A 13,127-nucleotide genomic window follows, 5' to 3' on the forward strand; every position below is an offset into this window, starting at 1 on the left:
CGTGTGGCTGCCCCGTGTGGCCCCCCCGGGCACAGGGGTTGCTTCCCTGGCTGCGGGTTTTGAGACTTGAGATAAAAACGTTTTCTTGTCTCACCAGCAAAAAACCAGGCTCAGACATTTGCAGGTCTCCGTGAGATCTTGAGGTTTTTCAGTCAATAATTTGCAGCCAAACAGCTTTGTTATCTTATCTGCCTTGTCAGCTCAACGTGTTTCTTAAAACTATATTTATCTGTGCCTGCTCACACGCTGAGGTTTTTATCGTGCTTGTAACCATGTTGGTTGGCAGCTGGGAGCCTGCCTGGCACGGGTCGGGCTGCCTGCACGGGGATGTTGGGCTTGGAGAGGTGTTGGTTTGGCCTGGTTTGCCTTTCAGCTGTGTGAGCTCCAGCCTGGGTACAAACCACAGGTCAGAATCGGAGCTGCTGGTGTCTGAGTGTCACAGCCTGAAGGACTTTTGCTGGTGACTTCCCTGATCCTGACATCTTGCCTATGTGTGACCAAGTGCTTTTGTTTAGTAGTTACTAACAGCAGAGGTAGGAGAGCTGTAATGCTTAACCCAGCTTCTTGTCAGCACAGGTTCGTTCCTTGTCCTGGGGGTGTATGACTGATGTGCCAGACAAAGGTCTTCCTCTGAAAGCCTCTTGTGGAACAATTCTTACTCAGAACAGAGTCTCTGTTGTCTTTCTCCACAGACTTGATCTTGCACAACTGAAGGAGGAGAGATCTGGGGAGGGTGAAGGTTTTACTCCTGTCCCTTATGCTCAGATGTTAATTTAGAACTCCACGTTTCCTATGATTCACAGCTTGTCTCTTGACATCGGTGCCATTTCTGGTTGTGGACAGACTCAAAGCAGTGTGTGCCTTTGAGCAGAAACTGAGCTGCTCCTTAACTTTTCCCACATGGTGTTGTCATTAAGTGCAGCCTTTCATCAAGTAATATTAACTGCTAGGCTGTTGATGGATTGTTTGTTTTCCTGGCCTCTTGGTTGTTGGTTTGTGGTTGGTTTCCCCTCCCCCTTCCATGTATTTTTTATTATGGCTCCTTTCATTCAGTTATTTTTTTTTTTCATTTTAACAGGAGTGTGTGGGGGCATTGATCAGTATTCTGGCAGCTGCGGTGAATATTGGGTGGAAAGTCTTTTCTGAAATGCTGTTTCAGACTGACTAATTGAAGCAGAGCATTGATTCCCCCACCTCCTCTCCCTCTGGTTCACCACTGGGAAGTCCATAAGGGCTAGATGTTGTTTTCATTTAAAAAACAAAGCCTGTGGTCTGCTTTTTGATCACAAGTTCCTCAGGCAGTCGAGGTGGAGTCTGTTGACCTATTAGTGACTGTGGTTTTGGTGAAGCAGCATTAGGAAGCTTCTTTTGTTGCCAGTGTTTTTTGTGTAGTATGTGAGCTCAGTGAGGTGAAAATGTAGATTAGTATATACACAAAAGCAACTATCCCTGCAAACAAAAATGTATGCCATATAGAAACAGAATGATTTTGCTCTGTTCTAATAAAGCAGCTAAAAATGGCAGGTGTAGCTTTTTGCTGAGAAGATTACAGTCTTCTTTGCAGCTGCCAGCACTCAGCTGAAACTTTTCAGGATTCAGGGGCGTATGCAGGATGGCTGCAGAGCTCTCCCTGCATAAGGATGGCCTGGATGTGCCTGCAGGTGGAATGTGAGTGGCAGTGGGAAGCCTATAAAATGTTAGAAATAGAAAGGCAAAGTTAGTTAATCTGCCCAGGCTCAGAGCCTATGCTACTAGAGAGAAAAACATAAATAGCTCAACTCCCAAGCTGAGCAAAATGAAACTTCTTTGAGGGATTTTTAAGGTTTTTTTGTCTTTACATCAGTGCACAGGGCAAAATAACCTCCAAAAACCAGTGAGTGATTAATGTTTGTGTCAGTTGTTCAAACTGAAAGAGCAAAATAGAATGCAGAGAAGAGACCCTAAGAACTCATGCTTCTCTTTTCAGTTTCTCACTGAGTTACTTTTGCCTTGGTTGCCTAAGCCAAGGAACCCTCAGTCTGGGCTTGAGCCTACATCAGCTTTATTGTATCCAGCTCCCAGTGCCTTGCTCAGTGTAGGTTTGTTGTGCTGTTTTAGGCAGATAACTGGAAGAGGGGCAGGGAATCACAGTGGAAAGCAGGACATCAGCATTTCTGTAGACTGATGCTTTTTCAGGAACCCAAAGATACTTCTCTGGGTGCTGCTCTGTGAACCATTTTATTGACTCCTGTGAAGCAGATAGATGCTGTGGACATCTGGGATTGATGCAACTGTGATGATTTGTCTTTGTTTTCAATTTTTATTCCAGAAGAGTTGCCATTACTGAAGATTCTTAATACCAGATAATCAACCTCCTGCCGAATAACCATGAGAGAGACGAGGTAGCTGCCCAAGAGCGAGATAAAAACTGATTTCAATGGATACAAAATATAAAGACGATTTATTTAGGAAGTATGTACAGTTCCATGAATGCAAACTGAATGCCTCAGACAACAAGCAACGTCCTATCAACGATGAGTACTTGCGGGTGGCAGCAGCAGCCTTACTTTGCCTTCCCAAAATTGATCCCTTTTATAGATTCCGGTTGATAAAATTTTATGAGATGGCTGAAAACTCACTGAGATCTGTGAAATCCTCAAGTTTACATTCTCTCCATAATGCATTCAATGTGCTTGAGACAGTTGGAATTAACCTCTTTCTTTACCCCTGGAAAAAGGAGTTCAAAAATATTAAGGTAAGACATTTTATTTTTGGTCATAGTAAGAATATGACTTGGTTTTCTTTTGATGTATTTCATGCATTTCTCTTGAAGACTTCTTCCCACCCCATTAGCATGATGTATATATTGGTCTGAATGTTGTTGGTAAACAGAAGCCACAGGAAAGCTTCTGTGTAAGATAAGTGAAATTAGTGCTGGTCAGAGTATCCTGAGAGCAGAAGTACAAGTACTATCTGCATTCATAATGTAACTATAAAATGGAAGAAGAAATTATTTAAGGTTTTTGTTTAGCCTACCGTGCTACTGAGTCTTAACTTCAACCTGGAGATGCTCTCACTAGGGTGAGTGGTCAGGTTGTGTTTAAGCCCACTCAAAGTTTAATTATTTTTTTTTTTTTGTCTTGCAACAGTGATTAATGGAGCACAAGTGCTAACAACCAATGCATGCTTTCAAGTGGGTGTTTGGCTGAGGTTCTCACAAGTTATATGATAATAATGGTAGAGGAACTTATCTGAAAAAATTGTTTCTAGAATATCTTTTATCTGTCTGTCAATTGTTATTTCATGAAGTACTGGTTTTAATGTGCTTTCAAATTATTTACCTATGTCAGGATTTTGGAGGGAGAAGTAGGAACTTGTATATTGCTTGACTTGGGTGCTGGAAGGCAGACAGGGAGTCAGTCCTTCTGTTTTATCTTTTACATGTTCTTATGCACTTGTTCAAAACTGCTGCGGCATTTCAGGAGTGAATATTGCAGGTGACTTACAAGAACAGTTTGGAGGCTTGAAATCTGGATAAAAACAGTGCTGGTAGAGATTTCTAAAGTAATTTGCAGGTTGTGTGCACTAGTGATGGATATTTTTGGTTTTGTGTTGTTTTGGTTTTTTTTTTAAAAGACACTTTTTTCACTAAACAGCAGAGAATTCAAACATCATTAGAACATTTGAGAGTTCTCAAAGGGGACAGTACCTTTCTTCAAGATCTCTCCATAAGTCATCTTCATCATTCCACTTAAGTTCTGGCCTTTGGAATGTTGGCTGATCCATCAAGGATCTCTCTTGGTGCACTGCAGATACTGACCCCAGTTGTGCACTGTGGATCCAGTACCTGTTCTGTACAGGGACAGGATGGGCAGGCTGCTTGTGCCTGCAATCCAAACCAGTTTGAGCATTTCAACCTCAATATCAAACCAGTTTGAGGATATTTCAACTCACACAAATTTGTCTTTGTTTTTGAGGTGTTTTTTTTTTTAGTGGAATTTCTTGACCTAATATATAATTAAATCAGACATTTGAAATCATGTAGTAATAGTGCACGGAAAAGCACACACCTCAAGTATATTTAAAGCTGAATTAAAGAGGACTTTGGTACTCCAGCAGTAATTCCAAGTTCCTTATATCTCCAGCTAACCCTTGTCCAGGGGCACTACAGGAGAGAAGTCTTTGCTTTTTTACCTTTCATGGGAAACTTGCTTGTAAATGCAAGCATGTCTGGTATGCATACAAGTTAATGTCAGTGTATAGCATAGAGGTTTAAATCAATAGGAAGGACATTATGCTAATCAGGATTTCAGTTTGAATGAAAACTCTCCTACTTTGAATTTGCCTCAATGTGGACTCTCCATCTGCTGAACAGGAGGGATGTAGACATGGAGTTCATCTTGCCATGGGAGTTGCATATGTTCACTGTCATTATTATTCTACTTAATTTTAAAGTGTCTGTCACTGAGTTATCTGGACATCTAGTCCACTGCTGAATTTGTAACCTAGTTTTCCTTTTATTTCCCCCCCACCTCCCCTCAGACCTACACTGGACCTTTTGTTTATTATGTAAAGTCTGCTCTAACTGAAGATGATGTCAGGCAGATTTTGAACTACATGGGCTATGTCCAAGAACTGGGAACAATGTATAAGCTCAAAGAGCAGGTTGATGCCATTCACGTGAAAATGGTTTCGTTTGAACTCTTTTTGGCCAAAGTGGAATGTGAGCAGCTTCTTGAAATTCACTTGCAAGTGAAGGATAAAGGTTATTCAGAGATTGATGTAATAAATGAACGAAAGAACAGCAATGAAGATGTTAGAGGCTGCTCCGAAGCCATGAAACGACGTGCAGAGTGCAAAGAAAACTTGAACACTTCCATGGCACGAATGGTGCTCCAGAAATCGGCAAGTGAACGGGCCTCTAAAGATTATTTCAAGCCAAAGGTGAGCAAGCCTTCTAAATCAGTGGACACATATGATAATTATTGGGAAAGTAAGAAACCACCTTTGATGAGCTCACTGAGTCTCAGGAAGGAACCGATTTTAGTCGATGCAGAAGATGACATTAAAGATGAAATTATCCGTCCGTCTCCCTCCCTTCTGACCACGTCAAGCTCCCCACACGGGTGTTCGGATGAGTTCTTGCCAACTTCATCTCACCACAATGGTATGCTAAGAACAAATGTCCCTTACAGCTCCTACTTTTCTGCTCAAGAGGACTTAGATTTATATACTGATCCCGATTCTAGAAGTATGTTGAATTTTAAAAGACAGGAAGCTATTAAGCCTGATGTATGGGTGTTGAAAAGTGATGCCAACCCTGTTTACCACAAGCGCACCCACCTAGCCAAAGAGACAGCTTCCCTCAAGTGCCAAAACTGCGGCGTACCTTGTGGCACTTCTGTTTGCCAAAAGTGTGACAATCTCTTCAACTCTAGGCAGGACTACCCAGCGGTGAAACAGAGCACCTATTCTATCAAACCACTTCCAAGTGATGGCTTGTCTCCAGCATCTGCTTTAAGGGAGAAATCTCAGTACACTTCACAAACTCAGAGTCAAGAGAGAGCTGCTCAATTCAGTTCAAAATCCAAACCTTCTGGCTCCTCACGCTGCGGCTTTTGTAACCGGTCTGGAGCTGCAAACACCTGCACGTTTTGCTCAAAAGTCTCCTGTGACACTTGCCTCAATGCTTACTATTATGATCCCTGCTGTAGGAAAAGTGAGCTGCACAGATTCATGCCTAACAATCAGTTAAACTACAAATCGTCCCAGCTGTCCCATGTTGTTTATAGATAGACTTGATTAGTCTGTTTTGGAGGGGAAGGAAAGGGGGAGGGGAAAGGGCTATCCTAACTAATTACTGACTTCACTGATGATAAAATACACTGACCTCTTGCAAAAACAACGTGTCCAAAAAATTTGGAACCATTGTTTGGTCATCAGGTGCCAGTTCCTGGTTTTTGTGGCTTCACAGATGCTGCAGATACATTAGATTTCATGCTGCTATAATTTAGGTAACTCCTAATGATCATTACTTTTCATCTTAATGGGGGAGAAGAGAGCACATTTTTCTTTAAAACTTGGCAGCTGTTGCATTTAAAAAAATTACATCACACCTTTCTATTACCTTGCAGTCATCTCCTTGCTCAAGTACAACCATGCAAGGCTTAAAAAGAAAATCTAAAAATTAAGGTTCTCGTTTGCTAGGGGTGATGAAGCCATTGCTGGCTTTTTATCAAGTATGACTTTAAAATGTGCACAAAAGATGTGAATGGCTTGTTTTGCCAACAAGGACTATTTTTTGAAGTGTGTCTGCATTTCTCGATCTCCAAAATGCAAACACCACAGCATCTCTCCCTTTCATCTTTGTTTCTTCCTTCTCCCCTTTTCTTCTGATTGTCACATGCTTATATAATCTGAATCTGGACAATACGTGCTTTATTTTCTGGTGTTGCCAATATCATCCTACTGTTTTTACTGTATGGTATTTTAAAGAGGTGAACCTGTATCCATGTCACTTAAATTATGCCTACAGTGTTGTCCTTCCAGATGAGTACTAGTTTTCCTTTCTGTTGCACATGTATTAAGTACTGTTCTTTGTACTGTAAATAGGTAATTTGGAAACAGTTTATTTTTAATAAATATTTAATCTGAGTTTTTAAAAGTGGTAAAATCATTATAACTATTAAGTCTCTCTGGGTTATTTGTTCAGGTGACTTTTTTTTTTCCTTGTACTGTATTTCATAGCTTACTATAGTCACTGTGGCAGACTGATATTCTAGGCTCTGATCAGTTTTTGGTTTTTAACCTGACTTTTTTTTTTTCTCTGATAAGGCTGCCACTAGTCTCAGTGGAGTCTTGTCTAAGAATTGTAGGATTTTGGTTCTCAGTGCACGCTTTTGCTTTGTGGTTATGGAAATTGTGAGAATAAATGTCCTGCTTGCCTCCAAATTCACTGTGAAGTCTGTAGTTTAGCCCAGCAAGTAAAGCACTGGCCTGATTAAAAATCAGGGCTCATTTGTGACTCCTGTTAAAGTAAGCCCATCAGTTATGGATGTGAGTCAGATAATAATATTTATCTGTATTACTGTAGCACATAGAAGCCCTGAGAACCAGGACTCCATTGCGCTCAGTTCTGTACAGTTTGACCCCCAAACAACACTTTGTTATGAATAGGCTTTAGTTTTTTTATTAAAAACCCAACAAGAATCCTTCTAACTTCCTTATTCCAACTAGCTAGTTAGAACAAAGTATCAGGCAACCTAATCTGATGTGCAGAATTAAATGTGTCTAAAATATCTGTAAAGAACTCTAGCTGAGATGTAAACTATGTAGTCCACTTTGCACTAAAATGATCCACTTAGGGTTTTTTCAAACACTGTTAGAGTCTAGGCTTCTAAACTTAAATGTCCATTGATCCCTGCGTGACAGAAACATGCATGAATGATCGTTTGTCTTACATTTTTGGGGTGGGGGGAGGGAAACTGAGGTAGGTAGAGGGGGAAACTATATAGGCTAATATTGTAAAATAGCTAAATAATTTTAGCCATAAATTGGTGTCAGAAGTGTTATGGAAATAAGATGAAACCCGAGTCCTACAGAGGCCTGAGAACAATGAGTTACTGTACAGTTTGCACTAAGAGAGCGAGGGAACGTGTGTTCAGCAATCAGGGAAACTTCTGAATCAGGCAACTGAACAATGTTACAGGCAAGTATTGCCTTGCTGACCCTGAAGGTTGGGTGAATATGGTTTAGGTGAATGATTTTAAGGTTTTCAAAATCTTGTATGGTTTTTTTATAAATATATATATATATATAAATATGACACATGTAGATACATTATGTATATAGTGAAGAATTTAAAAACAATTTTACTATTAAAATACAATCTAAGGGTGGTTTTAATTTCAGTGGCTATTTTATGTTCATCTTCTAAAGTGTCATGCCTGTTTGGCTGCTATACAGTGTATCTTCTAGTTCACTGGTTCAGTTTCCATATGGCTACTCACACTACAGTGAATAACTAAAACTGTGATGCCACGTAATTTTTACGGTGAACATAGCAGGGACTAGACTTGATTTGAAAAAGAAAAGTCCTGTGTATATATATGTCATGGAATACTGTAGTAACAAAACTGTGTTGCATTGAAGTGGTACCATGCTCTATTTTTGTGTATCTTACTGTATGAAGTTGCTGTGATTGATACAGTAAAATATATACTAATTTAAAATGCAGGTGTTTTGCATCTGATTTGTTTAAATTAATCTATGTTTGGAAGGAATTTCAAAATAAAAAGGCCTTTAAGAAAAGGCTTAACTCTTTTCTTAAAGTTGAGTGCATGTAGCTGTCTGTTTTACAACTATGTTTGCATGCAGAAATGAGCTGGTGCACAAGTTGGGGGCAAAATGGGCAAGAAGGTATGGATCATGAGCCTCAGCTTTATGAAGCTGGATGTACTGCCTGCAGAATGCAGAGCTTTTTACAAAACGTTCATTTTCAAGTCTTGGCAGCATGAGTCAGTGTGTTCCATAAGAGCATGCAAGCCAATATGTTAGCAGTCTGCAGCAGGCAAACGTGGGGTGGCGAGCAGGTTCCATGTGCAGGGGGGAGCTGACCTACATTGGTTGCCAGCCTTGACTCTCCGTGTCATACACACTTTCTCTAACTGCCTTCCTGATGTGAGCTGCATCTCACAGATGATGTGTTATGCTACTGGTGGACTTTTTTTGGCACTTGAGTTAGGCCTTCTGGCTCCTTCTTCATCCTGCTAGCTCTGGAACTGGGCCAATTTCTCAAGTTCCAGACTAGGTGATTTTTTTGTTTGTTTGTTCTTTGTGTTAAAGCATGTCAGATGAACGCTTAGACACCTGAAATGTCATTTCTACAAGTCCTCTAATCTCACAATCTGTTGAGGTTACTGCAAGTATCAGGGCTGATGATAAAAATAGGGCTCAAGGTAACTAAAATACTCTTGCAGGAAATCTTACCTTACACCACTGTGCTACTTGTGCTGATGTATTTCTGGTGCATATAAAACAAGACTTGATGCTGCCTTGCTGTCTGGCATATCTGATTACAGACCTATATATGTGTCTGTTGTGTCTTTTGCTCTCAGTAGAGGTTTAAAGGTTCAGTACACTCTTGAGTAGTTTAGTTTTGACTGTTTGAACTGACTGCTGCTTAAATTTATTTTTCCTGGAAAACGATTGTGTGTTACAAGTGTTAGTACATGTTGCTAATAATGCTGTAGAATCTTTTTAGGGGAAGAGATTCACCTTACCAGTATTTGTTTAGAAACAGGAGCTAATTTGAGCATTGTGATAATTGTTATGTTGCCAGAGTGACTGAGAGAAAAGCAGGAGGTGACTGCAAGTTAAGGTAACGTGTTGATGTACCTGTTTTGGCTCTTAATTTAGTTACTTCTTTGAAATCAGTGGGAGTTAATTAGGCCTTTTAGCATGGCCGTTACTGTGGTATCTACGCAGCAACAGAGTTGGGCTACAAATGTTCCTGAATGTTATTTGTGAAAGATGTTCCATGCTTCCTTCAGAAATCATGGGATGTGGTCGTGTTTGTCTAAAGATTCTAAGTGTGTTAATGTCTTAGAGCTCTTGTATAAAATTAAGTAGAATTTGACATTACAGTTACTTTTAATTACCTTGTTTTTTCTGTAGTTGATCATATTCCCCTAGAAAATATTTTCTGTACTTTATCTTGCCAGTCTGAAAATGTAAGGGCAGGGAATCAGTCATTAAGTAGCTTTCTGATTTTGTGCCCCTGCATCCCTGCTGTGAAAAACAAACTCCAAGGGCAACCTTTTGCATCAAGCCACTCCATGAGAACTAACAGACTAGAGCATCAGATCTTCTTACACAGTGCCTAGAGGAAGGCAGAAGGTTAAAGTATCTGATATGGCAGCAGCTCTTTTAACTTCAAAATCCTGCAGACATGCCACATAATTGAAGCTCTTCCATCTGAGGAGAGGTGTAGGAGAGCCAGAGAGCAGCTGCTTTGTTTGACAGGCTTGCTGTAGAGATTTCAATGTGCTAATGTGTGGAAAGCAAGGCTGTTCCTTACAGCAGTGAAAGCTCTCTGCATTGAAAATATCTCAGCATATTTTGTATTGTGGAGTGGGTCCTTAGTACAGCCTGGGATCTAGAGTCAGAGAAGGCATTTATAATGCTAGGCTGTCCTTGTAGGGCTGTGGGGATAATTGACCTGTGACCAGGAATTTGTGGCACATGGCAGAGCACAAAGTGGAGCAATCCTTAGCATTCCTTGTTTTTCCCCTTTTGCACTGCTTTTGCTGATTTCACAGTGTGAGACAGGATGTGGGAGCTCTGGCATTGCTAGGAGTTGTTGTTTTTTATGGGACAAGTTCCTTTGTTGCCCTGACCTCTGAAAAAGAACGGATCTCATCTCTGTAGGAGTCCCTGCAAACAGAGCAGACACTGCTTTGCTCACGAACAGTGAGATGCTGCCAGTTGGTTTCTGCCATATTTTAATGTAGAGTTGCTCCAAGCTTTTTTAAATGCAGGCAAAATGCTTTCTCCATCTGGGCCATGCTGCCACAAATGCTTTCCAGGAGACCTGGTTTTGCTCTTTCCTCACCCTGGGGAACAGCAGGGTCAGAGGCTGTGATTGCTGCTGGTCCACCACTACAACCAGCTGCCCCAAATCTTGATGCAGTCCCAGCTGGCAGCAGCGGGTCTAGCTTTCCACTGCAGTAGCAGAGGCAAAGGGGCTGTAGAAATCTTCCTGACACCCATCAGCTTCCTCTGCTGCCTATGCTTAAAGCCAGGCACAGACTTCCTCTGAACTTGGAAAGGCTTTGTGCAGGAAAGAGGTGGGCAGGTGGAAATGTTCCAGATAAAAATGAAACAACCTGCTCTGATTTTAATTTTTTTTCTCCTTAAAGTCAAGAAGAAATTTCTTTTCCAGCACTCAGAATCTGGGAGGCACTGAAGTCATATTGCAGGGCACTTCAGATGAGGTTAGAGATGGTTTTAGTTACTGATATTTCTAATTGGTGAGATCCTTTCGTAGTGCTGCAGATCCTGAGTGTAAATGGTGGTGGTCCTGGTCCTTGTGTTCAGGCTAGACTCTGGCAGAGCAGTTCCTGCTTTGAGGTGAGGACGTGAAACACCTTCTAACTTGGGTAATACACCCACTTGTTTTTCTGCTCTTACATTGGCCTTTTAGTAAACTCCGCCTTGTGCAGTTCACTGCATTGAAGACAATGTCAAAGCTCCAAGTAGCTTGTAGTGCAGGTTCAGACCTGCAGCGTGTGCCTGACAAGTTGCATGTGGCAGCTGCTTCTGCTGTTGTGGGTGTGGGGCTGTCATGCTTCCTGCTTTAGAAATCATTCTCATGATAGTCATACTGTTCTGAGATTTTTCATCATCAACCTGCTTTAAAAAAAGAAGAAAAATCAACCCACAACTGCTTATCAACTCCTTAGTGAAAAATGTCGCTTTCCCCCAGAGTAAGTAAAATCTGTAGCTTTGGGTGCAACGTGCTCTGATATAGCTGCCTTACCTGAGATTTTCACAGACCAGCTTTCTAAATCATGGCCAGTGCTGACAAGCTGCCTTCACCCAGGCAGCAGTCCCTGCACCTCTGTCCATCACTGCAAGGGTGTGAACTCTGCCCTGCACTTTCCTTGCAGATTGGCAAGACTGAGCTTCTGTACGGATGCAGCTGGGGATCCTTGCCAATGGCATCTATAAAATGCAAACCCTGATAAATGAAGTGTTAATCCAAACAGATGCTACCAACCAGCACGTTTAAAAAGGGACAGCCTGTTTACAGGTCTTGTTGCACTTATGCTAAGTAGAATGTTCACAGTGGAGTTTCCCACAAGGCAGCTCTGTGATGGAGAGGAGAGACCTCTCCTCTTCCTCTCCTGTGTGGTCTGCTGTGTGTCCCTTGCACCACTGGGAGAGGTGGGATGTGTATGGTCTCACAGTGGGGCCACAGAAGCTGGTAGAAGCTCATTGACTAATAACAAGGATCTGTATGGCCCCCTAAAGGGTACGGAGGAACCCTGTTAGATACCCATATTAGCACAGTGTTGGAGGATCTCCCAAAGAGCTGACCCCTGGCATGAACATTCCCTCTGTGTTCCTTGGTGGAGCATGGCTGGGTGGGAATGCTGAATGCAACCCTTGGAAATAGCTGCATAACTTCCTCAGCAGTTTCTGACACTAGAAGCCAGCAGACACCTGACAGCACGTTGCTGGCTTGGTTGGGATGTGTAGGTGGAGTTGTCTAACTGCAGTGACAGGGTTTTTGTTTGGGGGGGCTTGCTCTCCCTTAGAGCCCTGCATGCAGTGGAGCCTGTAATTGCTCATTTGGAGAGGGTTGTGTTGTGACCCCAAAGGGATGGGGGGCATCAGCAGAGTGCCACTGGTGGCTCTCCCCATGCCTGGCGGCACCAGTGCTTGGGTGTGCCCAAGGAGAAGGGTGGCTGTAGGATTTACTGGCTGCAGCATGCTCAGGTTGACTCAGTGGCAGAAGGGGACAAGGATGCCATCTGCCACATCATCTGTTCAAAACCTGTTTCCTTAGGCTTCTTTGCCGGGGTTAACCATAAGCCTTTCTGTCTGGAGGGGTCAGCTTGGCACCACTGTGGGTGACCTCCCCAGGAGCTCAGTTTCCCTTGGAAAAGGCCGGTGGACGTGGCTTCTTTATCAGACCTGGGATGTGCACTATGAGGAGAATGTCACCTCCATCTCCTGCTTTATGCTTGGTTCCTGGCCCTAAAAACGCAAACCATTCTAGCATCTTCTCACACAGTATTAAATGAGAAGATGTATTCTTATAGCTGTAGCAAGCCTGTTTTATAAGCTGGCTTTGGGCCACCTCAGCAGAAATCAGTGGGCTGTATGCATATGCTCTGCCTCTCCTTTTTAGGGGAGAGTGGGGAGAAGGGCTTCGTTCCCCACGCTGCACCTCTCACTCCGGGAGAAGTGAAGCCCCTCTTGGGCAGCTGCTCTTACATCTTTTGCTGTGTATTCTCTTACTCTCTCTTTTGCTATGATTAAATTATCTTATTCTCCTGACCTTAATGACAGAAATTTCATCAGGTATTCATAATGCCAGGGAGGGGAATGAGCATGCATGTGTATTTTCTACTCTGCCTTGC

General features: G+C 42.2%; 2 protein-coding genes across 2 annotated transcripts in view; one reads left to right on the top strand and one right to left on the bottom strand.

Annotated features, from left to right (window-relative positions):
• The window catches only part of RNF114 (ring finger protein 114), a 7,763-nt gene extending 6,534 nt beyond the window's left edge, over nucleotides 1-1,229 (bottom strand). The window contains exon 1 of the mRNA XM_009998765.1: nucleotides 1,195-1,229. Coding sequence (XP_009997067.1) covers nucleotides 1,195-1,229 — 35 coding nt within the window. The remainder of the gene's footprint in view (nucleotides 1-1,194) is intronic.
• Nucleotides 1,230-2,308: 1,079 nt separating this feature from the next.
• SPATA2 (spermatogenesis associated 2) lies at nucleotides 2,309-6,632 on the top strand. The gene is made up of 2 exons (XM_009998665.1): nucleotides 2,309-2,734; nucleotides 4,522-6,632. Exons 1-2 carry the CDS (start codon nucleotides 2,417-2,419, stop codon nucleotides 5,773-5,775), a joined length of 1,572 nt encoding a protein of 523 aa, XP_009996967.1. The 5' UTR covers nucleotides 2,309-2,416; the 3' UTR covers nucleotides 5,776-6,632.
• Nucleotides 6,633-13,127: the final 6,495 nt, after the last annotated feature.

This window comes from Chaetura pelagica, unplaced genomic scaffold (assembly GCF_000747805.2).
Source record: "Chaetura pelagica isolate M959 unplaced genomic scaffold, ChaPel_1.0 scaffold275, whole genome shotgun sequence".
NCBI classification, from domain to species: Eukaryota; Metazoa; Chordata; class Aves; order Apodiformes; family Apodidae; genus Chaetura; species Chaetura pelagica.